The 25,878-nt window shown below is 44.3% G+C and overlaps 3 protein-coding genes across 7 annotated transcripts; all 3 read right to left on the reverse strand.

Moving 5' to 3' along the window:
* Positions 1-6,536: 6,536 nt before the first annotated feature.
* LOC121053832 lies at positions 6,537-8,086 on the reverse strand. The gene is made up of 2 exons (XM_040521797.1): positions 7,773-8,086; positions 6,537-6,576 (listed from the first exon to the last, which is right to left on the reverse strand). Exons 1-2 carry the CDS (start codon positions 8,084-8,086, stop codon positions 6,537-6,539), a joined length of 354 nt encoding a protein of 117 aa, XP_040377731.1.
* Positions 8,087-13,800: 5,714 nt separating this feature from the next.
* Positions 13,801-17,424, reverse strand: LOC102702272 (protein transport protein Sec61 subunit alpha-like). The gene is made up of 3 exons (XM_006651648.3): positions 17,377-17,424; positions 15,230-15,642; positions 13,801-15,112 (listed from the first exon to the last, which is right to left on the reverse strand). Exons 1-3 carry the CDS (start codon positions 17,422-17,424, stop codon positions 14,047-14,049), a joined length of 1,527 nt encoding a protein of 508 aa, XP_006651711.2. The 3' UTR covers positions 13,801-14,046.
* Positions 17,425-19,757: 2,333 nt separating this feature from the next.
* Positions 19,758-25,484, reverse strand: LOC102718251 (protein SOSEKI 2). 5 transcript variants are annotated; one of them, XM_040522343.1, is made up of 8 exons: positions 24,624-25,484; positions 24,120-24,185; positions 23,683-23,948; positions 23,497-23,566; positions 23,297-23,415; positions 22,264-23,200; positions 20,284-20,568; positions 19,758-20,113 (listed from the first exon to the last, which is right to left on the reverse strand). In XM_040522343.1, the coding sequence occupies exons 3-8, from the start codon at positions 23,837-23,839 to the stop codon at positions 20,044-20,046; spliced, it is 1,638 nt and encodes a 545-aa protein (XP_040378277.1). In that variant the 5' UTR covers positions 23,840-23,948; positions 24,120-24,185; positions 24,624-25,484; the 3' UTR covers positions 19,758-20,043. The 5 variants fall into 5 exon arrangements, with proteins under 5 accessions (XP_040378277.1, XP_015691277.1, XP_040378276.1 ...); XM_015835791.2 differs by having other exon boundaries at positions 23,683-24,003; XM_040522342.1 differs by having other exon boundaries at positions 23,683-24,003; positions 24,312-25,484.
* Positions 25,485-25,878: the final 394 nt, after the last annotated feature.

A 25,878-nucleotide genomic window follows, 5' to 3' on the forward strand; every position in this document is an offset into this window, starting at 1 on the left:
GGCCAATCCTATTGACCCATGACTGAGAGAGGGAAATAGAGCCGTGATAGATAAGTTTGGGTTTCAATAACCCTTCTCCATCACGGTTCTATACCCGTGACTGATACGTGTTTCGGCCCATTACGAATATGCGGTTCCGCAGTAGTGCCGTATCTTTGGTGTTTGCTAAATAATATAAAAATGTTTATCTTTTGAAACAGACATAATATAGCGCTGTTCTGTTGGATCAGCCATGTGTACAATAACGAGAATCATATAATCTGCTCTTGAGGAGTAATCCGTTTCTTATTCGCCGAAAACTTAAAATTCTTTCTGTGTTCATCTGCCATGAATAGGATAGGATGAATTCATGGACTGCAATGCATGTTGGGTCAGTAGAACTGTAGAAGTGAGCAAATATGGGATTGGGCTTGGGCTTGGGCCAGGCTGACATTCTGGGCTCGAGTACTTGTCAGCCCAAAAGGACCAGCGCTGCCTCGAAAGCCTTCGTATTTTTCGGCCGTGATGGCGGTGGAATCAGGTGCACCGTTGGACCCTGCTACCAGCAACTGCGAAAATATTTTTTATTTTTATTTTTAAAAACATATTTGTATTCCAAAATTTGCAGAAATATACTCTCGCCGTCCTTTGGAAGTTTTTTTTATAAGAGGTTATTGTATACTGACTTTATTTTAAGAGTCAACTACATATTTAACCTCTTTTATTTTAATTTATATTTTTTGCCCTAGTCTTTAAATTTAAAGCAACCGTCTGATCCGACCCTACTGTTAGCGTCCCTAAGAAATCAAAATAAAAAAAGTAGGAAAAAAAAGACACGCGGAAAGATAAAATTACCACCTCTAACCTTATCCTCTTTTCGAGAGGAGGGTTCACGAGCGGGAGGGAGCGAGCGGCGGCTGCGGGCGGCGCGGTGGGGAGGCGATGGCACCTGGCGGCGGCTGCGGCCATAGTACAGTGAGCCGCCTGGAGCACAATTTACGAGCTAACAAGCACAGTATTCGTCTCACTCTCGCATCACACATCTAATCAAAATCATAATCAGAACTTTACTTTGGTGATGATAGCACCTTCGTTTTGCATCACTATTCACTATAATAATTAATCTATCTTAGGATGGTTCAATGCGCAAAATCGAGAAGTCTAAATGTTGGACGCCCTTTATTTTTTATACATGTTTGACTACTCGTCTTATTAAAAAAATTACATAATATTAATTATTTTTATATCATTTCATTTATTATTAAATATACTTTTTATACGTATATAGCTTTATATATTTATAAAAAATGAATAAAACAAACGGTTAAACATGTGTCAAAAAATCAACGGCATCAAACATATACTCCCTCTGTCCCTAAATGTTTGATGTCATTGACCTTTTACACACATTTGACTATTTGTTTTAAAATTTACAAAATTATTAATTATTTTTATATCATTTTATTTATTATTAAATATACTTATATATTTATTTACATATTTAAAAAATTAAATAAGACGAGTAGTCAAATATATATTAAAAAATCAATGGTATCAAATATTTAAAGACGGAGGTAGTATATCCTTCTCACAGCTAGCCTATCCACGAGATGGCATTTGCCTGTCCTGTCCTTTCTCCTCCCAACATACCTTAATACAAATGTATATTTAGATGAAATGTCAACTTACCTGGTACCAAGTGAAAGGTCGTACAATGTCATTCTGCATGTGCCTCCATGCAGCACATCCCTGCTTCTCAGGAGCATAAATAATAGAGAACTCGCCTTTCAGGACAACTTATATTTTAGACATATACTCCCTCCGTCCTTAATAATTATGTAAATTTTTTGAATAAGACGAATAGTCAAACGTATATAAAAACTCAATGACATCAAACATTTAGGGACGGAGGTAGTAAGTTACTACTACATGCGCTTGGTGCACTTGGCACTCCAAATTTGAGCTCAATTTAGTACAAGTTATCAATTTAATCAAACTTCAGTCAAATATCAATCGAATTTATCTCAAATATTAAACATATATCAAATATTACAATTAAAACATTTCTTACAAGGGACAAATGTACAAAATTAGACCAAATGTACCATAAGCATTTACAAAGTAGGGCCAAATATGCAAGGTAAAAACATCCATCAATGTCTCATTTAGCACCTTTATGCTCACTTAACGGATTATGGTCAACCGATTGCTTCAGATTTAAAAACCGGGATCAAAACTACGAAGTAAAAAAAACGAAGTCAAATATACAGTTAGCTCTCAAAATAGGGTCAGTTATACAATAACCCTCTTTTTATAACGTCATTCTAAGTGATGGCTATAGTTTCGTGGCAATGGCGATAAAGGCTTTGTTGCAAATTTGTGTCGATGCTCTTTTTGTCCTTTATAAGGGTGGTTGCAAGTCTACACGGAGGCTCTTGATGTTCTTTATAAGGTGGTAGCCGAAGAGTGGTACTAGGAGTAGGGAAGTTTGGGTTAGAGTCCTATTCGTAGTCCTAAATATCTGTTAAAATTATACTTCAAAGTTTGAAAAATAGATGATGTAAAAAATTATGTAAATTATATTGATTCAGATATACTCTTAAAGCAATTTTGGATTACGCCCCAGTGGCATATCTAGGTAACACTAAGAAGGGAGTCGTCCTCGTTCCCTGTGCTCCCAATCAGGGGCATACCTACGTTGTTCTACCCAGGGTCACCGGACCTCGGGTAGAATTCTAATATTTAGTTGGTTTAGTATATATTAATCATATTGTTAGTTAAAAATAAAAATATTATATGTATTATGATTGTTAATTTTTATTCTGGGTTCGCCACTGCTCCCAATACCATACGCATTGTGTCATGTGTAACAACCATCACAGAATTTATCGTTCTGTGTTTAATATGTTCTTCTATTATATCCCTAATCTGACATATTTTATCTCATAGACATGTTATTGGTGGGACATGTGTGGTTGAAACGCCATTTACCTTTAAACATCGATCATGGTAAATAGTTAGCTCCCCACGCTTTCCGCAAAATATATATTAAAAACCACATGCATAATGGTAATAAATTAAATAAATAACTAAATCACATGTTTTTGTTGTACATTGACCATCAAATGGAGAGTTGCAGGGTACCAAGCTGGAGCTAGGCTAGGTCAAGATGGAGGGCAAATTGTGACTATGAATGGAGATGGACGGCTAGAACATGAGATGTTGTTGATCGGACGGTGAAAAGTTAGGAACCATAGTTTCTACACGAGGTACGAAGGGGTAGCAAGGGGAACATATATATAGTTGGGACATCACGGGAGACGTTTCGAGGTTTTCAACTTTGTTCTGATTAACTTTATTATTTATACCATTGAATATAGGTTAGAAAATTAAATAACCTTTTATCTTTTATTATAAAAGAACATAACCATAGTACTTACTCTTTCAAAATATAGACATTTGTAGAGTTTAAATCTTGTTTTACAAAATAAGTATTTTTGATTTATTTACATTATTACTTGTCTTATCGATCACTTCCCACCTAAATTTTTTTTTACTTTATCCCTACGTATCAGCTTTGTTTTTTTTTTCTTTTACTGAAGGGATTTTTATTTTCAACCTTAATCCCCACTAAATAATTTAGAAATATTTATATATATATTGAAAGTAGATAATATTAAACTTGCTCAAAATGGGCGACCGCGGTTGCTAACTGATCCGGAGGAAGAAAAGCATCGTGTACCGGATCGGTCCGAGCCTCAAATCCCAAGCTGGTTCAGCACTGCAGATTACGGTAGTACCGCCTCTGATGTGCGCAGTGATACTCCTACAGCAGTACCCCTCTGTCCTAGAAAAAACCAATTCTCCGGTTTCCATATCCAACGTTTGACCATCCGTCTTATTTGAGAAATTTTCAGAAAATTAGAAAAAAGTTAGTCACACATAAAATACTATTCATGATTTATCATCTAATAAAAAACAAAAATATCAATCGCAAAAAAATTTGAATAAGACGAAGAGTCAAAAATTGTAGGTAAAAAGTGAAAAATTGATTTATTTTAGGACGGAGTGAGTACATTCTCTGTATACATATAGCATGTGCAGTGCAGCTAGTTAGTGCATGTCTTTCGGTGGTGTTTATTTATAGAGACTAAAATTTTAGTCCTTATCATATCGGATGTTTAGACATTTATTATAAATAGTAAATGTAGACTATTAATAAAACTCATCTATAATCTTAGACTAATTTGCGAGACGAATCTAATAAACCTAATTATTCTATGATTAACCTATGTGATGTTATAGTAAACATACGCTATATAGATTAATTAGGCTCAAAAAATTTCTCAAGTGAAATAGCTCTCATTTTTTAATTAGTTTTATAATTAATTTACATTTAATATTTATAACAAGTGTTTAAACATCCAATATGACATAGACCGCAAAACTTTAGCCCCGTCTACATTTCCCCTTCGTTTCTGCGCCTTGGAGTCTGGTCTGTTCTCTGGCTGCAAGAATATTTATCCGTCCATGCCGAAGCTATGCCATCGGAAATCGAGTGTCGAGTACACTAATATAAGAGAGCAAGGCTAATAATATAGTCAATAAGCTGGCCATAAGATTTTTTATAGTCTTCTCTTAGTCCACCCATATACTAGTTAGCTTTTCATCATTAATGTAGGACCCACATGTCACTCTCATAGAGTTCCTTTGTTCCTGTGTCCAAGTTGACTACAAGCTAATAACATGCTTACACTCTCTCATCCTCTTTCTCCCTCACATAAGCATATAGCCAGTTTATAACCTGCTATTATACTTACTCTAATGTCGCACATCGCCACATGTGCCCCATATCCAGGAGCTGCAGGGAGCTAGCTAGCTGGTCATCGATTCGATGCAGCGATTGCAGCTCGTCCTCGATCCTCTCACCAGCGGCATCGGCATGTCCGTCCTCGGGATGCGAGACCGGATATTTTTAACCCATAGCACTAGATATGATTTCTATAAACTTCTCATCATCAAGAAACTAGTACTAGACGCTACTCTTCCAATACAAACAACACTATTTCACATTTAAATTTAATATTACTTATCTTACATGTTATTTTGAATGTTGTGTAGAAACCATGTCACATGCAAGACATGGTTTCATTCTTTTTCCTCATTTATCCACTTGCCACATTATTTTTTATCTTATATGTCAACTTATTTAATTCTATAGACACCATCATAGTCATTGGGTTAGGAATACCCCGAGCCCGCGCCTCCTCAAAATGCGTGTGCCTACGCAGCAGCAGCAAACAGAGCAGCTAAAAATGATAAAGCGAACGACAAAGACGACGACGGAGACGGAGATGCTGCTGCCGCAACTCGCTGACAGTGCCCAAGAATCAAGACACGGCGTCCCTGCCTGCCTCTATCTACACTATTCCTTTCCCGCTTTACTTTCTGCTTGACAAGAACGCTCCCTCGCTCTAAAACAAACCAATATTTTACTTTTTTATCTATAATATTTGACTTTTCATCTTATTAAAAAAATTACGATTAACATTTTTTATTAGATGATAAATCATGAATATTATTTTACGTATGACTAATTTTTCTTAACCTCTTAAAAAAGATTAAATAAGACGAATGATCAAACGCTGCACACGGGAACCAAAAAATTGGTTTATTTTGGGGACGGAGGGAGTAGGCTACAACTACAACTGACGGTTTTTTTTTCCCTTGGCTTGCCTGCTTCGCCATCGATATTATGGATAGAATTTCGTTTCTTGGGTTCGATTGGTGAAATGATAGTTGCATGCATGTAATGTATGTAACACTCATTTCATTCATTCACTTGTTGGATCCATTGTTCTCTCTCTGGCCCTTTCATTCCTTTCCAAGCACAGCAGGGGTTGCTACAAAGAGATCGATGCCATTGCATTGGGAGGGATGAAAGCAAAAGAAGGAGGGGGAAAAAGAAAGAAAGAAGAACGGAGTATATATGTCAAGCCATTCAGAATCTTTGTTCAGATGTTGAGATCGAGTTGTGTGAGCTTTAGTTTACTCTATGTGAAACACACTAGCTAGAAATCTTAGCTAGCTCCTCTTGGAGTTGTAATGCTCCTTTTAACACCATTAACCCCTCCAAAGAAGAAGAAGAAGAAGAAGAAGAAACAAAATGAAAAGAAAAAAAGAAGAAACAAAAATCTCATCAAGAGAGGTGAGAGGATTAATCAGAGCACTTTGGCCAAAGCAAAGGTGCCATGGCTGGCTTTGCTTGCACTGTCAGCTCGATCCCTCTCTAATTAATACATGAATACTCATTATATATATATAAGCTTATAAGTTATAACTAGTATATAAATCTCCTGCACCATCATGAGCACCACTTCCTCCTCCTCCATGGCTCCATGGCCAGTCTATGATCATCGATCTTCTACCAATAGCCATGAAACCTTCCAGTTCCACACCAATGTGTGCTCATTCTTCAGCCTCTTTTACAACCATGATGGACTACAGTTTATCTGTTCCATCTGATGATCACGCTCTACATGTGTATTCAGTTCGTCCTACACTCTCTTCGCCGGTAAATCTCCCCATCTGGCCCTCCTGAAAAAGCAAATTGATGCAGGAATGATAATCAGGCACATGCAGCAGAGGAGGACACCATGATGAAAAGAAGGATCAGAATTCAGAAACCGAGGTCAGTTTACAAATCACTTGCAGCTGCTATAGTATACTTGCTCAATGGGGCCCATTGATGCTTGCATATATATGATTGGTAGGAACATACTAAAAGATTGATGGATGGATAGATAGATACATGTATACTGCTTGATTTCTGTACTGCTCCTAGTAATATGAATATACTCTCTTCATCTCACAGAGAATAAATGTAGCATTCAATGTGTAGTACAACGAATTTGAATAGAGATATGTTTATAATCTTAAGATACTTCCTATGTTTCTTAATAACTTTATTTTTTGATTTTTATGTCCAACGCTTTTGACCATTCGTCTTATTTAAAAAATTTGTAAAAAACTTAAAAAAAATTAGTCACACATAAAGTATTATTCATGTTTTATCATCTAGCAAGAATAAAAATATTAATCATAAAAAAATTTAAATAAGATGAAGAATCAAAATAGTATATTAAAAAACTAAAAAATGATCATATTTCGAAACGGAAATAGTATGTCGTATCCAATATTAATTTAGTTTTTTATGGGACCGATGGAGTACAGTGCAATAATCTGTTGGGCGTTTTGCATGATTCCTTTGAGACTGTCAGTCGGTCATCGAACGTGCGCAAACACCGAAGCATTCCTCTTCTTTTCAGAGAGGTGACACGCACTGGCTAGCTCTTGGGTGCTCCCAATGATCAGTGTATCTAACTGACATTCCTGTGGTCACTGACACTGACACACCGGGCTACGTACCTCGTCAGTGGCCATGTAAACATCGCTGATTAAGTAGATTAGCTAGCTAACCATTTCTCTTTTCTGAACACATTAAATGACCCCAAGAGGCCAAGATCGACTAGTTAAGCCTATTTTAGTGTAGTGATTTGCTAATTAGCTAGAGTGCAATTTGCATGGATTAATTGCAGAACAGAGTTGCAGTTGACAATGCTTAATTAGCTGAGTTTCAGAGGTTAATTAGAACAGATTGTTGCACTAGCTGTGAACTGATCGCGTTTGCACGACAGAAGTATTAGGACACGAACACATGCGGAAACCATATGCATTCTTGACTAATCTGCACTGAAACGAGGAGAAAAATAGTAGCAGAGATGAATGAATACCTATTGTGAATCGGGTCGGGGCCATTCGGCACTTTCCTCTTGCTGTCCTGGTATGGATCAGCTGCAGACGTCGTCGTCGCAACCGGTGGCACCGTCGTCGTAGCTCCGGCGACATCACCTCGCGGCCGCGTGACGACGTCCGGTCCAGGAGCATTGTTACCCATGCCGCCGGCAGCAGCCGGCCCGGGCCTAGCGCCGACCGCCGTTGACGCCGACGAGACCAGCACGACGCAGACGAGCAAGACGGCGACGAGCTGCCGGTCACCGCCGGCGCCCGTCCGACACCAGCTGCTTCCACCAACGCCTCTCCGCATATCTCCACTAGCTAGCTGCTTGCTGTTCAGGCGATCACCGCTACCTCCTCGTCAGCAATCACCGCCGCCGCGCGCGCTTGCCACTGCTATTATTATATATGATGCTATCTCCTCCTGGTCTCCTCCCGGTACTGGAGAGAAGCGCACCCTGTGGACGAACAGATCATGGCTAGCTAGGCTAACAGATGGCCGCCACCAACTCCGGGAGTTCTTGAGAGCGAGAAGAAGTAGCCAGCCCGTCGTGATGGCCGGAGGAGGAAGAAGAAGAAGAATGTGTGATCTAGCTACGTACTACTATAGACGATGATATATATACACAACACATCGTCTCATCAGTGATGATCTGCTTGCTGCTCAGGTCGAAATCAGCCAAGCTTTAGCTTCGATACAGAGCTTGATGTTGATGTGCATAGACAGCGATGTGGCGAGGCATACACCTGACAGGCTCATAATAACTTTATTTTTCGTTTTTTCGTGTCCAATATTTTGACCATTCGTCTTATTTAAAAAAAATTATATAAAAAATTAAAAAAATTAGTCACACATAAAATATTATCCATGTTTTATCATCTAGTAAGAATAAAAATACTAATAAAAAAAATTTTAAATAAAACAAAGAGTTAAAACACTATATAAAAAAAATTTCGCTCATCCTTCTCTTTGTTGGTTCGCTCGAAAAGCAGCAGGCACAGATCAGGGATACACCGGGTCACGTCGTGATCAGCTCTGTCTCTCTTTCTCGACGATGAATTTGGGTGAGCCTGCCCGAGAAAGACAGTGAAGTTCCAAAGTTGGAGCAGCTGGGATCCGGGCCACACCGGCCGGACAGCATGCAGAATATTCAAATGGATTGTGAGCAGCAGGGTGTGCCAGGGTGGCCTACCCTGTCTGAATGAGCTGACGATGATTAACCATGCATTGCAGAGTTAGTACGTACTATACGTACTGCTGCAGAATATTGGTCTAGTCCTAGTAGGATTAGATACGGTGGCTTTGCACTTGCCCCTGTTTAGTTCACGAAAAAAAAATTTGGTGTCACTTTAGACGTTTTGACTGAATATCGAAATAGATTATATTTGATTGAACGTCGGAATAGATTTTCGCGCATGAATAAAAACAAACAAATTTCATAGTTCATCTGAAAACCGCAAGACGAATCTTTTTAGCCTAATTAATCCGTCATTAACATATATGTGTTACCATAGTACTTATTGTTAATTAATCATGGACAAAATAAGCTTAAAAATTCGTCTAACGATTTTTTCCTTAACTATGTAATTATTTCTTTTATCTATGTTTAATGTTTTATTTAGGTGTCTAAAATTTAACGTGATGTTTTTTGGAAAAAGATTGGGAACTAAACGGGCCCTGAGTTGTGCTTGGAAGCATGGCTTAATGATTAGGGGCATGAGACATAGGGATGGCTTCGGCTATTAGTCAATTGCTTGGTGTTTTTTTCCCAGATTGTTATTCTTTTCTTCCGATTTAGATAGATTTGAGTATGCGTTATCCACTTAATTGACCTATAAACGGGTTGACGGACAAACCCACTTACACCCCTAGCTTTGAGATTCATGCAAATCTATACTCCCTCCGTACTCGAATTTCTGGTCGTTCTAGGAGGAGAACATATTACCGTTTTTCTGTTCGTTCTGAGAGAAGTAGCCATTTTGAGCCCATTTTACCCCTGCAAAACACACAGTCCCAATGCAATTAATACTTGACGTCGCTTTGTTTCACGAGCTGCTGCAGCCATGCACGAAGCGTCAGGTTGATAACCAGCCACCCATGCACAACACCAGAGAATAGCTCTCCATAGCTAGGTCGCTGCTTTCTGGAGCATGCAGCTCGCAGCGCCTTGAAGCTCGTCGCCGGCGAAGCTCATCGCCATGGATGCTGCCATCTCGCCGCGCATGGAGGCCAAGCCAAAGGACGTTAGCAAGAGAAGCTCGTTGCCATGGACGCCGCGCCGGAGAAGCTCGTCGCCATCTCGCCGCGCATGGAGGCCAAGCCAAAGGACGTTAGCTAGAGAAACTCGTCGCCATGGACGTCGCGCTAGAGAAACTCGTCGCCATCTCGCCGCGCATGGAGGCCAAGACAAAGGATGTCGCGCTGGAGAAGATCATGCAAAAATACAAAAGAAATGTAAAAAAATACAAGACCTCGTGTTTAAGTGCTTCCTGCGCTAGCCAATACACTGGAAAGATAATTCTAATAAGAACAGACTCCAAACCATATTTTATAGGGGCATACATGGAAAAATAGAGCTGTACTAATGACTTCTTGGTATGCTAAATCATGTCCAAAACGACCAGAAATTCGAGTACGGAGGGAATATGTACTAAAGACATCTCCCTCCTCCAGATCCCCAGTCTCACCCACAAACATTTATCCAGCAAATTAATGTATTAATTCCTCCTTTGCTCTTTTTTTAAGTCGTTAACTTTAGAACTACATTTAACATTTTATCTTATTCAAATATTTGTATAATTCTTAATTATTTTGTTATAATTTAAATTATTTCTAAAGTAAATTTATCATATCTGCAAAAAAAATTAAATAAAACGAACATAGATAAAAAAATCAATAACATTCGATAAAAAAAACATACGGAGTATATTATTCTCGCTGAAACCAAATAAATGGATCATATAAGCGTTGTTCCAGTAAAAGATACTAGCAACAAACGACTTGCCGGCTTTGCTGCCATGTAGATTGGCGCTCTCTCTCTCTGAGAAACCGGGAAAGCGACCATGTGATGGATGCCGCTGGCGAGCGGACAACGCCGGATTCTGGCGACCCCACCATCGCGCGCGCTACGCCGGCCGCTTTGAGTTTCCCCCGGCCGGACGGACGGACGCACCGTCGCCATCCCCGGCCCCCTCTTAATTTGCTTTCTTTCTCGACCAGCCTAAACCTCTGCATATCTGCAGAGATCGATGGACGGACGCATCGCTATCATCCATGCATGGTCCGAGCTAGCTAGCTACCCCTATAGCTGAGCTGCTTGGTTTGCCTTTTGGTCCTCCTCGTCGTCATGTATTGGTAGGAGGAGCTGCTGGATGCGATCGATCGATCACCACCGGTCGGGGCGGCCGGCCGGCCTTTTCTGGCTTTTGAGAGAGAGTATATAGTGGGAGTCTGGGAGGGAGGGAGGTTTTGCTGCGCCGGTGGCATGCTGTCGCTGCTGCAGACACGGCATGTAGGGACAGACGGACGGACAGGAGGGGCATCAGGGGAAGGGGAGGGAGGAGGAATGTTTTTTCTTCTTTTCGCGCGAGGCCGGCCGAGGATCTTTTGACCGGGACCACGGGCGGTCTTTCCATGATACATCCTTCAGATTCTCTATTGAGTTGGGTCGGTCAACAGATGGCCCTAAGGCCCATGGCCCGATGGCCCAGCCCACAGCACGGCCATTTGGCCTGGTCCAGGCACGGCACGTCTGGTATCGGGGTCGTGCTTGGGCCGATGCCTTGACACAGTAAGCTGACTCGGTTCAATTACTAATACATGTATGTTGAATCAAGCACAGGTTATCCATGGACAATAAAATATAAAATATGATTACTACCTGCTATGTTCTCGGGTCTCGGGCATGTGTGCTAATGAGCAAAACATTGAACCCACATTTGTATCCATCGGGCGTGGTACCTGCGGCAGACCCATAGGCGAAATTATCATCCCTACCAACGACGAGCAATATGACTACGAGCAAAGATGTCAACCCTGTGGCCCAGTGCCTATAGCACCATGGCCCTAACATGTGGGGATGTTGATGAACAAACATGCTTGGATCAAGCACCGACTTTGGCACTAGGGGCTTGCCAGCGTGGGCCCCTTGGTTGGTACCCTATATGCCTCTCCTCTGTGAACTATAAGTAGAGGAAAAGGTCATATCTTATTAATGAAGTAGAAAAGTAATATTACAAGGCCAATGAAATATAGAAAGAACATTCTAAATGAAGCTTCCTATGGCAGTGAACTAACTCAACAACCTAACACCGTAACCATCGAGAAGAATGTTCTAAATAAAGCTTCCAAGGAGAACCGTGGAGAAGATAATTCCAAATGAAGCCTCCAAGGAGGATATAACTTTAGAATGCTACCAAAGTTCATCCGGAACACAAGACTAGGTTTTCGCATGAATAAAGAGAAATTGTCTGAGCGACACCCCTAAGGAGGAAAACAACACTCACAAGCATCAACATCGTCGACACTTGTAAGAGATCGGACAATGCTTTCACCTTAGAGCTATCTCAACTGCTAAGAGCATGCCCAACAATTCATCCAAATTTGATCATCTATATCTTCATTTGAATAGTCATCCAAAAAAGGATACTCCTCTGTATTTGTTTATACTCTAACAAGTCATCCATATTGTATTATCCATATAACACCCAACTATATTTAATTAATATATATGTCAACTACCTATTCCTCTCTAGCATATACTACTTGAGAAATAGTTTTGCATCCTCCATTAAGAGTAAGGAGGATGATGGCTAAAAAAGAAAAATGTGTTGAAAGGGACTGTTGGATCACGATTTTTACTAATCGTCACATTTTTTTTATTGAGATAGATGATCTGTTAGACATGCTATAACCAACTCTGGTGCTACAGTGAAAAGGTGTTGTGGGTTGTCCTTGCTCATCTCGGCATATCCGGTGCGTCGGCTCTGGGTCTAGCACAATCGAAACACTGCCACCTAAGGGGGTCAAAGTGAGTGATACTGTAGCCGTTGATCAATTAGGTCGTACGTAAGTCAGATGGCTGAGTTGTACGCATAACAATTTCCAAACACAACCACGTCACACAAGCGTGATCTCCTGTAGCTATCAAAACCCCAGCCCATCCTCCCTAACCCCTATGCTTGGGTTAGCAGGTCTGTCGACTCGGTCATGTCCACCGCCTTATCACTAGATCATCACTGTCACGGCTATTTTCCCCCTCAGCCATCCTTGATACCGAACCCCAAACCTAAATCATGTGGTTTGGTTTCACGAGTTTGTTGTTGATTTGGTCGCTTAGCACAAATCATAGGGCAAACAAAAAGTTAAAAATATATTATATTTTGGACCTATTTTCAATCAAGTGACTCAGAAAAGATACAGATTTCGCAATCGCCGTAACGAGGAACCTACAGCAATAGAGCGTGGAGAATGGTGAGAGGTTGGATGCAGATAGGTTTCCAACTGCCTGGCGATTCTGAAAACTCCTTTGTGGATTGGTGGCACAGGACCAGGAAGTATTGTCGGAAGAGTTACAGGAGGAACTTTGATTCGCTAGTGGTCCTGGTTTGCTGGCTACTCTGGAAGGAAAGGAACGCGAGGATTTTTAATCACTCAAGCAAATAGGTGGCGCAGTGGTTCCAAGACTTCAGAGAAGAGCTATCGATCCGGAAGCAGGCAGAGTTCTTCAGAGAACCGGCAGGAATAGGCTAATGTGGCAAATTTAGTTGTTTTCTCCCTTTCTCTTCCTTTCCAGGCCTTTGGCCCTTTGCTTGACTGTACTTCTACAGTTTTTGGCTAAAAGCTTGCTTTTGTTTTCCCTGTAAATTCTCCCTCTTAATGAAATTTGGGAGCCCATTCCTGGGCCTTCCCGACAAAAAAAAAAGCAATCTAGAAAAAAAGTATTTTTATCACTCGGTTAGGAATCTAGAAAAAGTATTTCTTATGTATCATACAAATAATCGTTAAAATTTGACAACTTTTCTTAGATAGAAGCTGGAATTTACTTATGTTTTGGGATACGAAGAATCAGATGTTTCAGCCCAACCCAGCCCAATCCTCGGCGGCTGCGGCCTTAAGCAATGAATTCATGGGCTATCACGTCAAAATTGTGCGCACACTGACTAAACTCAATACAAATAAAACAGAGATGAATAGTCTATTTTTCGAAAGAAAATTCGAATTTACGAACGGAATACCAATAAAATAATATTCAAAATCTCTCTACCATCTTAATGATCCCTGTCCTTCTCGAAGGACTCGTAGAACTGGTACACGGTGCTTACGGCGAGCAGCATCCCGGCGCCGGAGGCGACGGCGCCCATCATGTCCGCGGCCACCGTCAGCGCGCCGATGCACACGCCGCCCAGCGCCGCCGCCGCCGGGATGTACCGCTCCAGCTCCCTCTGCATGCTCGCCTCGCGCATCCCCGGCATCACCATCTGCTGCTCCCGGAGCTGCCTCGCCACGTCCCTCGCTGACAACCCGGACACCAGCACCCACGCCTGGGAGAGCATCCCGCACGCCGCAAGGACGAACACCACGTACAAGGCGGCGTGGAGCGGGTTCGCCACCGCGCTGGCCATGCTCGGCGGCGTGGTCATGTAGTAGGCGATGCCGCCCACGGGGACGGAGTGGCCGGCGGCGGCGTCCGTCCACCTTCCGAGCAGGTCGACGAGGAAGTTCCCGCCGAAGCGGCGGTACAGCGCCTGGGAGACGAGGTAGAGCGACGAGACCGCCGAGGAGAGGAGCACGACGGGCATGCCGGAGGTGTAGAGGAGGCGGACGCTGTAGGCGCCGCCGTGGTGCCCGCGCGGCGCGTTCCGCGGCCGCACCGGCAGCGTCACGCGCATTCCCTGGAGGTAGACGGCCGCGAGGAAGACGACGCATGTGGCGGCCAGGCCGCACAGGTCGGGGAGGCCGCCGCGGAAGAAGGCCTCCCGCACGGCGGACAGCTTGTCGGCCCTGGTCGCCAGCAGGTGCGCCGCGGCGGTGATCGCGCCGACGAACTCGGCGCCACGCCCACGGTTCACCGTCGCCGGGCTGAGCGCCCTGGTGACGATGCTCTCGCAGGTGTTGGCGGCGGTGAACAGGGAGATGCCGGAGCCGAACCCGTATCCCTTCTGGAGGAGCTCGTCGAGCAAGATGACGATCATGCCGCCGAACATGAGCTGCAGGACGATAAGTATGGCATTGCCGGCGCCGAGGTCGCCGACGCTCCCGTACGCCCCGGACAGCACGTATGCCGTGGCCTCGCCGGCGGTGATCACGACGGAGAGCAACTTCTGCGCCGCGGTACTGAAATCGAAATTGAAAACATCCAATCAGCAATCAACCCGCATCAAACACATCCATGCAATGTTGCAACGCAAGAGACGCAACGCCAAGATCACATCACAGAGACGATGAACTCACAGGAGCGCGCGGTCCTCGCAGCTGGCGGAGTCGACGCGGACGACGTTGGAGCCGACGAGGAGCTGGACGACTGTGCCGGCGGTGACGATGGGGGTGATGCCGAGCTCCATGACGGTGCCGCGGTTGGAGGCGAGGATGGCGCGCACCCAGTAGAACGGGTCTGCGCCGGCGGCGGCCGCCGCCCTGTGGAGCCCATAGAGCGGGAGCTGGCTGCAGGCGAGGAACGCGAAGAGCGACGCCCCCGTGCAGGCGAGCTTCTGCCGGAACGGGACGCGGCGGCCGGGCTCACGCACCTCCGGCAGCAGCGGCGTGAACGGCCGGACGAGGTCCAGCAACCGGAACGACGACGGCCGCCTCGCCATGGCTGGCTGATCCGAGCGAATCGATCGATCACACTCGCACGTACGCGAAAGCTACCGGCTTTGAGTTCTTTTGGGAAACGATTACTCTCGAGGGACACCCGCATATATATAGTCATTAAAAAAATTAAAAAAATTATAAAAATAGACTAATATAATATATATATCAGTTCACATGACTTTTAATATCTATTATCCGTAAAAAATAATAAATTAAATTATGTATATCATACCTATACTCTGAGTCATATTTGTTATTCTTTTACGAGTCATATTTGTTATTCTTTTACGGATAGAAGTCTTGCGGAGTTATATATAGACATAGACTAAATAACACGTACGTATTCCACGAGTTTAGAATACTTTTACAGTTCTTGCATGGGTTTAGCGTGCACGTGTTGGACTTGTCTGGGAGGAAAAATTCGTGACGTCACGTCGTCACGTCCTTCCCCTGTCGGAAACATCCTGCAGTACACGTGTCTGGCACGAATCTTTCAGTGTCCAGCTGCTCGAAGAGTGCGTGGTTGGCAGTTGACCATGACCTTCTGGACCGTACGAATTGAGTCCAACACGCGCACACGAGTAGGGGGGCCACAATTCCTTCGCAATTCCAATTTTAAAATTATAATCAAAATTTTATCAGAAATTAGTTGATTTTCATGGGTTTCTGCGGGTAACGGATTATTGGGTTGTGTTCATTCCATGAGACTATCTCGATTTTCCGTAGACTTCTATGTGCACGTTTTTCGAACAGTAAAATCATGTTTTTTTTTTAACATTTGTATATTAAAGCTCATCATCTAACTTTTTTAAAGCATAATTTTAATTTTGTAGTAATAAATAATATTATTTATAAAATTAAATATTAGATCATTTTGTATCAAAAAAAACGCAGCATAACTTGTGCAAACCTTACTGCCGAGATAGGTGAGCGTATTTGATCAGACCCATCAAGTTAGTTTGGTCTTCTCAATAATTCAATTAGTTGAAGATGGGACCAAAATTCACTACGAAATCATTGAGATGAGACCGCCTAATTTGGCTTGGTCTTCAGTTTCCTACAAAACTGGCTTATTTTGCAATAGTGCATCGTAGGTACAAGGCATCACCTCACCATTGTAAGCCCGCAAGCTTTGAGCCGGTAGGAACGGGTGCGGTACAGGTAATACTCCCTCTATATTTCTTTTTATATGACACCGTTGACTTTTAGGTCCACGTTTGATTTGTCTTATTAAAAAAATTATATAATTATTAATTATTTTTTTATAATATAATTTATTATTATAGAAACTTTAAGTATCATTATAATTTTGTATATATGGATATAAATTTTGAATAAGACAAATGGTCAAACATAATCCTAAAAGTTAACGGTGGAGGGAATAGAAGGTAGATGGTACAATAGTTAAACTAAATGAATTAGATTTAAAAATATTTAAAATAATATTTAATTTAATTAGTTAAATCAAAGCTAATTATGTCCTCCCAAGGAATGACTTCGAAAATGCATTCAAGCCTTTGAGGTGGGGTGGGTATAAGCAGCTTTTACGTCACCAAATACAAAATACATTGTTTTTTGGAAAAAAGAAAAATGTTAGTCTAATTCATTGATATAGGAGAAGGTTTCATTACTCTTTACAATTTACAAATAGGAGCATGAAAGTCTTAGTTTATATTAGGCTATATTTTGTTAAGGTTAGAAATGCTCTTTCTTAACCCCTGCTAGGCACCAAGCTCGCGCTTCCTCTTTCATGTCATTAGTGACGTAGTTGTGATACTTGGAAAGACTCGCATTGCGTTCTTTCCATAGCTCTCCAGTGATATCAGCATTGTCATGGTGCGAAGAAGTTTTTGGTATCTCCGATGCACTAACGATAGTACACCACTCTTCCATTGTATTACAACCATCCCAAAGGTTGATCAGCATAATCACAATCCATCACGTGGCCATCACCAAGAGCAAAACACTTGTTACAACGAAAAGATAAACATAAGAAGAACAAACATAACAAAATAGATTGTTAATCCTTGAGATTTTAGAGGCTCATCATTTGACTTTCTTTAGAAAAAGCCAATGTTATAGATAAAAATTAATTTATAAATAGAATTTTTATATATGTGATATTATTGATCAAAAAGCGAAACTTGAAAGATAACTATAATGAAAAAACCTCAAAGTTATCTCTAAATTTAAAGGTAAAATTTAAATTATCTTATAAGCATAAGTCAAAATAGGACCATCAATTTTTATATAGAAACAACTTCACGAATAACTATGACATGTCATCGTTGTTGGTCCCATATTTATAGTGCAAAACGGAACACATATTTTTTTCTAAACCAAAACCGGTAGAACTGCCAATTTTATTTCATATAAGCAAGAGAAAAAATCTAGACCAGATTACAGAGAAAAAAAAATACACTCTTGACAAAGCCCAACATAGGCGACCAAGCTAACCTCTCCACGAAAGCAACAGACTGGTTCCAAAATACTCAAACGACACAAACGGCTCTAATTTCACGACAACACGTCAATGTTGCCAACTTTGCCACCAAGATGAAAAACACGGTGGACATCAGCCAAAGCCACCAAAGCACCATTTTCTCCAAACAACCGAAGCCAGCACACTAAGTCGAAGAATACAGTGTCATTGTTGCCAAGCTTCAATGCACCCCTAACAGTAAAGCAGCTTCGACTCCACAAGGCAAAAACAAATGAAGGGAGTTACTTAGTCGCCAAGAGAAGAACGGGAACTAAGGGGACAAGGCCTCGTCAAACTACTAAGCCCACATAGTCGCTGAGCTAACATGAAAGACCACTAGTGACTAACATTACACAACTAAGTTCTTCAAAGCAGCACCGCCAAGGAGGATGCGATGTGCAATGTCGCCACCGTTTGTCCAAAAGAAGCAAGGTTTTCACCCAGAGATATAACGTAGGTAGAAGGAAACCAAAGCCATACAATGCTTCCAAGGAGGATAGTACTGTCCACGGACGTCACTGTTTTCAGCCGACCAAGGCCTAAGGACATACACAGTGCGAGTACCTTCGTTACGTGGCTCTAGATAAAAAAGCAATGCCACGTAGAATAAGGCCACACATAGGATACTTCTTTCATAGTGCACAATGCCTCGTGTGGGTCCCACCAAAACTTTTATCTTTCTTTTTTTACTCATTCACCGTCCTCTCTCTCCTCTATCTCCCGGTCTCTCCCTCTCCACTCTCTCGATCTCTCCTCTTCTCTCCAGGCTATCTCCAGCGCCTGGCGCGGCAGCGCCTCTCCCCTCAGCGGCTGGCGGTCGGCGCGGCGACGCGTCCCCTCGGTGGCCGGCGTTCGGCGCGTGGGCGCGGCGGCGCCTCCCCTCGGCGGCCAACGGTCGGCATGGCGTCCCCTCGGCAGCTGGCGGATCGAGCTCGGCGGCGCGGATCGAGCCCGTAGCGGCGGAGCGAGCTCGGAGGCGGATCTCGGCTGCGATCCCGACAGAGCGGAGCTCAGAGGAGGCCCCCGTGACGGAGATGGTGGCGCGGGTGTCCCCGGCGGTGGAGTTCGAGGGCACGGCGATGCCCGCGGCGAAGCACGTCCCAGCACTCTCCCCTCACCTCGCCAGATCTGAACGGGGACAGCTTCTCCGTACCGCTTATTGCCGGTTTTTTCCCAAAGTTTTAACGAGGACGCGTCTCTTGCAGAGGGCGCAAGGAGCTCGGTTGGGGCATGACTTCGTCCAGCTAGAGAGTAATCTAGGACGTGGATGGCTAGGGCTCCTTGCAATATCACTGCATAATGTATGCTCTAACTAGGTTTTCACCCATGGTCCCCCCTACACCCACACAACCAACCCGTACCAAACTGATGGTCACCAACGGTCATCCACATCGCTCCTTCCTTCGGGGCACTTGCCGCCAGCGAAGTTGCTCCATTTTCGCCACTGGCACACAGGGACGCTGTCCACCAGCGCAAGGTTGCCGCCATCCATGGCCGCCCCCATCATCCCGGTCTTCACAGCATTAGTATGGGATCCGCTGCAGCAGGGGTGCGAGGACCGGTGAGGCAACACCGGGCGGCGGCCACAACAGCGAACAGAACTTGGCCGAGAGCTTCCCCGGCGTCGCCGCCAGATCGACTCTCCTCCGCCTCCGGCGGCCACAACAGCGGACACAGAATTGACAGTAGGAAAGAAAACACGGACAATATTACATTTTTTTAACCAAAGAACAATCTTTATATTACATTTTAAAGGCAGGCACTTACAGATAAGGAAACAGGAGATTTTGACAAGAGGAGAAAATAATTCACTAGGCTAACTGAATTGCATGAAATTCCAAACTTAGCAGCTCAATCTGAAGAAAGAAACGGGAGGCATTTTCTTCCGTCAGTAACTTGCTCACTCTCTCGCTCTCGCTCTCTCAAGAGAGCTCTATGTGAATAACCCAAAACGGCCGACCGATTTGCGAGCTCAGCCTTCATCGCTGTCGCCGTTGCAGGGCACCGTGTACTGAATCACAACCCGAGCTCCGGACGACAGCCTGCACGAACAAGATTCAGAGAAGACAAAGGTCTCAATACCAAGATCGGGTGACTGATTGCAGAAGCTGATTCTGCGGCTCTAAATCGTAAGAGGTATCGAAACAAGCATCGAGTGCATACCCAGCACTGACAAAGAGTTGGGGAGGGTAAGAGAGCCACTAGCACTTAACTTTCTTCGATCTTGACGAGCTTCTCCTCCTTCCTGAAAGACTCTATCCTGCTGCCCGGTGCTACTGAGGCGTCGGTGAATCTCTTGCTGCCGTCTCCTGATGAAGCCAAGCTGCAGTCTGGCCCTGCCGAGGAGCTCCTCCGGCAGTCGGACATCGGGGACTTCAGCGCCTCGCTCTTGGGGTGCAGGAAGGATGATAGTATTGGCGTCCGAGGAAGGCACCTTGTGCGAGATGCATTGACGGTATCTTCGTCAGGCCTCGCGCAATCTAGTGTCTCGTTGCTCCTGCAAATTGTTTGTTCATGGGTAAGAGCATGTTTCATTAAGAAAGGAAGACTCACATGCCAAGTAAAATCCTAGGAAAAACTTAAAAGACAAATGGCTGCGGATGACAGTGATTCTAAAATACTCTTCACTAGGATGTAAAATTTTACAGGCAAAACGTTGGATTTGAAGAAACTGGGAGAAACGTTGCAGTACTGTTCAACAAGCTGGTCCCTCTAGATTGACAGCTTGTAAGGATAGCAACACATTGCTCATGAGCATGAAGAAACAGTAACACTGTTGTTGTTCAGTTGAGCAACTGAAGAATCTTGCCAGCCGATTGTCTAGTGTGGTCCTCTACATCTGACGAGTGGCTCGTGTTGTAACAATGTAGAAATCATGCTATCTTCATGAAATTAGAACTGTGCGAGCGAAGTAATGACAAAAAAAGAAGAAACAGAAAGGCTTTCTGTGTTTGGTTTTTGGCAGGATCTTCAGAAAAATTATTCACTCTCAATAGTTCATTATAACACTATTTTCCGATTACCCAACCAAGCCTGGTGTGGAAGACTGGAAGTTGTATAGAAGGCATAGGCAAAACTATAAATGAAAAATGGGCAGAGAAAATGATACTGGTAATTTCGTTTTGAACTTGATCCCAAACATTTCTCTATAAGCATGTTTTATCAATTTGGCATCGTTTGGGAGCCAAAATCCTTGGATGTGCTTGTTTTGTTGCTGTATGGTTTGCCAGCTGCATGCTGGCACAATATGACAAGTACATGCAGTGTTTTTTTTTATGGAGACGTGCAGCGCTGTTGGCACCAGGCCCAAGCTAAGTACAAACCCTGGTCAATGACATCACGGAAGGATAAAAGCAATGGTCCTTGTGTTCATTAATTTTCTATAGTACATGGTTCTTTCCCGAGTATTAATTGTCTACTAATCTAAGCCAGCCCCTTTCCATGAATATAGCTCCACCAACATTTTTCTTAGTGTAAATGTATATATTTCATAAAATTATATCTTATGGGTACCAAGCAGAATGGAATTTGGAAAATGCACTACCCGGTATAAGAACTGAGTTTTCATGGTAAAATCGCAATGATAAAGTGCATTACACAAAATGCAAAAAGGTACGATCCATATATATTGCAGCTTGATAGCAGACTATCTTTTCTAAACCGTAGCACAAGTTTTTTTATTGCTACAGAATTAGCCTATATTCAGACCAATAAAAATGCACTACCCGGTAAAAGAACTGAGTTTTCATGGTAAAATCACAATGATAAAGTGCATTACACAAAATGCAAAAAGGTACGATTCATATATATTGCAGCTTGATAGCAGACTATCTTTTCTAAAGCGTAGCACAAGTTTTTTTATTGCTACAGAATTAGCCTATATTCAGGCCAATAAAATATCTAAAACCATTTCCACAACTAGTAGCAAATCAAGGTGTCAAGGAGAGCAATTTTACAGTCCTTGAGAAAGTAATAGGAGGTACCACTTTTTTCTATATAAATTTTGGTACCTCTTGGTGCCTTCTCAAGAACCATAAAATTGCTCGGTCAAGTAGCACTCAATAGTCCCACTCAATAGTCCCAGACACTCAATACATCCACATGTACTCAGAACTCATAAGAGAACAGAAATGAAGTCTCAAAACATAGTTGAGCAGAAATTCAAATATTGTATATAAGCAAGAAAGGTTACCTTTCTGCATTGTAGGAAGAAGAACGTTTAAGTGCGGAATATCTGTCAGCTGGTACATCTCTTTGCATCTTAGTTTCAATAAGGCTCCCACTAAAGTATTCCTTGTCTTCCAGGCGCATACCCATTAATCTGGGATTCTCTGAGAGATAATCAAGCTCGCCCATCATCATGGTGCGAGAAATTAACGGTGACGGGAACTTCAGGTTTGGGAACTTTGGCTTGTATCCCTCAACAAGTCCGATATTCTCATGATCTTTCACCGAAAGTGAACCACAGGTGATAAGTTGCATTAGTACATTCGCTGGCCTTAGCTTGGGGCAGGTTGGCACAATAATGTCATCCTCTTCAAGAATCCTAAAACTATTGAATGCATTGTTATCAGCCCGTATCAAGGACTCTAAACTCTCCGACTTGCCACGGGTGGAAGCTATGCTCAATGGAGTATGACACTGGGACATGGCCTCCCTGGCAATCCCTTGGAGCTCTGCTGACCGGCGTGGATGACTTTGCCGGTACTCAGTAATTTCCCGGACTACAGAATCATGATCAGTGCTCAAACTCTTCTTGTGCATCTCAGGCACTTTCCGGACCGACCTCCTTCCAAGGTCATCAGTTTGAGTTGCAGCATCCACACACCCAGTGGGCTTGTAGACTCTGAATTCTGCAGGACTCGCAGACCCGGCCCTTGACAAGAGAGTTCGTTGAGGCTCCGACTCCGGTGACATGTTCTCCAGGGAGGTAACTCTGCATTGCACTGGTGAGTCATCCTCTTCTAGAGAAGGAATCGAAGGTGACCGCCGTGGTAGCTTAGCTTCTCTAACTATCACACTAGGAGGAGAGGAGGAATAGGAAGTCTCCCTAGGCAAAGGTAATCGTGCACCTTCTTTCAGCCTGCTCTGTTGCTTTTGGTTTCCGTTAGTACCCTGATAAAATTGGCCTAAACAGGCATAGGGCAAAACTGGTCAGCAACTCTTAACTGCAGGTTCTAGTTCAAAGTTCAGAGACAAATGCCAATTCATGGAAGACCGTTTACCTGAAGAAGGTTGTTGATCCAAGAGCTCGGAGCCCTTAAGCACGTACTCGCCGTCGGTTGCGGGGTGGACGAGATCATCCTCTCCAAGGTCATGCCACACAAATCCGTTCTTGTAGCTCCTGAAAGATTGCATTTCTCAAACCGATCAAGTTAAATTCAGACAGCCCAAAACTGCTGACAAAGAGACAATTCTGCATTACCTCTTGCAGGACCACGAGTACATAGCGGCCATGCCCTTGCCGCGTACCATGTTAAGGTGGTTAATCACATCTGCAAAAGCAAATCAGAAGAGCAAATTAGGAGAGTAAGTTATACAGGGATAACTGAAACTTCAGGTTGCTGTTGGCTGTTGCTGCATTTGCACTCGCAACGCGGCATCCACTGACCTCTGAGATAGAGCCCCTCCGGGCAGGAGACCGGCACCTCGACGAAGTGAGGGTGCTCAAGGTGACGACTCCGCGTGAGGTAGTACACCACCGGCACCTTCCGCGCCGCCGGCCTCTGCCGCTCCGGGCTCCGTGGCCGCCTCCCACGGCTCTCCATTCCAGCCGAGAACTCCAATTAACCCTCGAGCTAAACCGCCAGAACTCCCGTCACTGCAGCGTGCTCGCCCAGCGCTACCAGCGGCAGAGAGAAGAAGAAGAAGCCGAGACTGAAGCGCCCAAGAAAAAAAAAAGGTTGAGTCTTTGCTGCTGTTTCTGCTGCTGCTGCAACATCAGAAGGCACAAAATTCAAGATCAAGGCCAGAAATCTAGGATGGTTAAACGGGTGTATCCAAATCCTGGCAACTTCCAAGCGAGTAAAAAACAGCAAATTGGGGTACCTTGTCAGTGGTCACCTCACCAAGACTTGAGCTCTCGAGAAATTACCAGACGTGTGCCTCCAAAATCTGCATTTTCGTGACCATACAAATATACAACCTTCAAAGACTGAGACTATTTCAGTAATCAGATACAGATAAAGGGAGAGAGACAGAGAATTGACAGGTCAAGAATTTCCAGGTAGGCGGTGGTACCTCCGAGCAAAATGCAAAGCCCTTTTGCTCAGTGAGCCAGGTCAGCCACATGAGGGTGAAATGAAATGAGAGAGGGAGAGAGAAATGGGCTGACAAGAAGTGTGCGACGCTATCTTGCTCCAGGAACCGCGAAAGGTTTCTCCTTTTCACGCCCACACCGCATGAGTGCAAGGTGTGAGGACAAGGAGGAGCAAACGGATACCCAGGGACAAAATCCAAGCATTGCGTGAAGAGATGGATGAGTGAGCGTGCGTGAGTGTGTGTGTGTGAGAGAGAGAGAGAGAGAGAGAGAGCAGAAGAGAGTATGAGTACCTCCAAGATTGGAACTTTTGCTACAGCCAGTGAGGGGACTGCAACGACGCCGCAACGGACAAGCAGGTGGCTCCAAGCCCCTCGACGTCGACGAGAAATGTTGCCAAAAAGTTTCAGCCAAAACGGGAGCAGGGGAGTAGGCATGAGCCTAGGATGGGAGCCGCCGAGGAACCACCGCCAATGGCGCTCTCCCTCTGGCCTCTGCTCGCGCGCTGCAGTGCGAGGCGAGGCAAGGCGAGGCGACCAATCGAACTAATGGAACCTGGTGAGGAGGACGAGGAGCGTTTAATGGCGAGAGCTCAGCAACTGACCTAGCTGCGACTTTTATCGAGCAGGTAGCGGGCGAGCCGCGGCAGCCAGCGAGAGCTCTCATCAGTGGGACATCCTCGCCTGCAGGGGTTGCAGCAGTGCGCACCTGCGCGTGTCAGGGCGAGGCGGCCGAGGTCAAAACGACGACGACGACAACGACGAGGACGCCAGCCAGCACAGCTCACTACTGAGCTCAGGAAGGAGAGGAGAGGAGGACCGAATAAAGCAGCGGGCGGGAGGTGGCAGTGTACAGCCACCCGGGGCGTAACGCGGCGCGGCGGGGACGGTGGCCGGACGGCCGGACGGCGAGTGAGCGAGACAGATCGGTTAGTTAGCTGGTGCCTGCCGGTGGTGGAAGGCGAGGACGGGGTACGTACGGCGAGGCGGCCGGGGCGGTGGGTGGCATTGATTGCGTCGCGGGCGAGCGAGAGCGGCGAGCGGCGCGAACGGGACGCCACGGCGGTGATAGCTGCCGGGATCGAGGAGGGGGGAGGGAGGGACAGGGAGTGGAGTACGCTCCGCACGTAATAGGAAGTAGCATATTTACGCTGGACCGGGCGTATGGACCACGCCGCCCGCCGGGCCCAACCTACAGTGAACGCCCCCGCCTACTTCCTATAATTATTACTCCCTCCCTCGACCAAAATGAAGCTATTTATACCATATCATTTGTTCTACTATGTATTATATCTATCTTAATGTAAGTGTATTTTTAAGTATGGTGGAGTCAAATTAATTATAAGAAAAAAGACTAATGTCGAAGATCTAGGCCCAGGTATCCTCTGTACGTGATTGGCATACAGTGACTATGGGCCCAACACCCGAGCCCCCGAAGAGAAGTGGGCAAAGGGGTTAGCCCCGTTAGGACCGTGTGCCCCTAGGGTCGAGCCTGAAAGGAGGGCCACAAGTAAGAATAGGGAGGGTTGGGACGCCCTGACCTCCTCGG

The sequence above is a fragment of the Oryza brachyantha genome, chromosome 3 (assembly GCF_000231095.2).
Source record: "Oryza brachyantha chromosome 3, ObraRS2, whole genome shotgun sequence".
Taxonomy (NCBI): domain Eukaryota; kingdom Viridiplantae; phylum Streptophyta; class Magnoliopsida; order Poales; family Poaceae; genus Oryza; species Oryza brachyantha.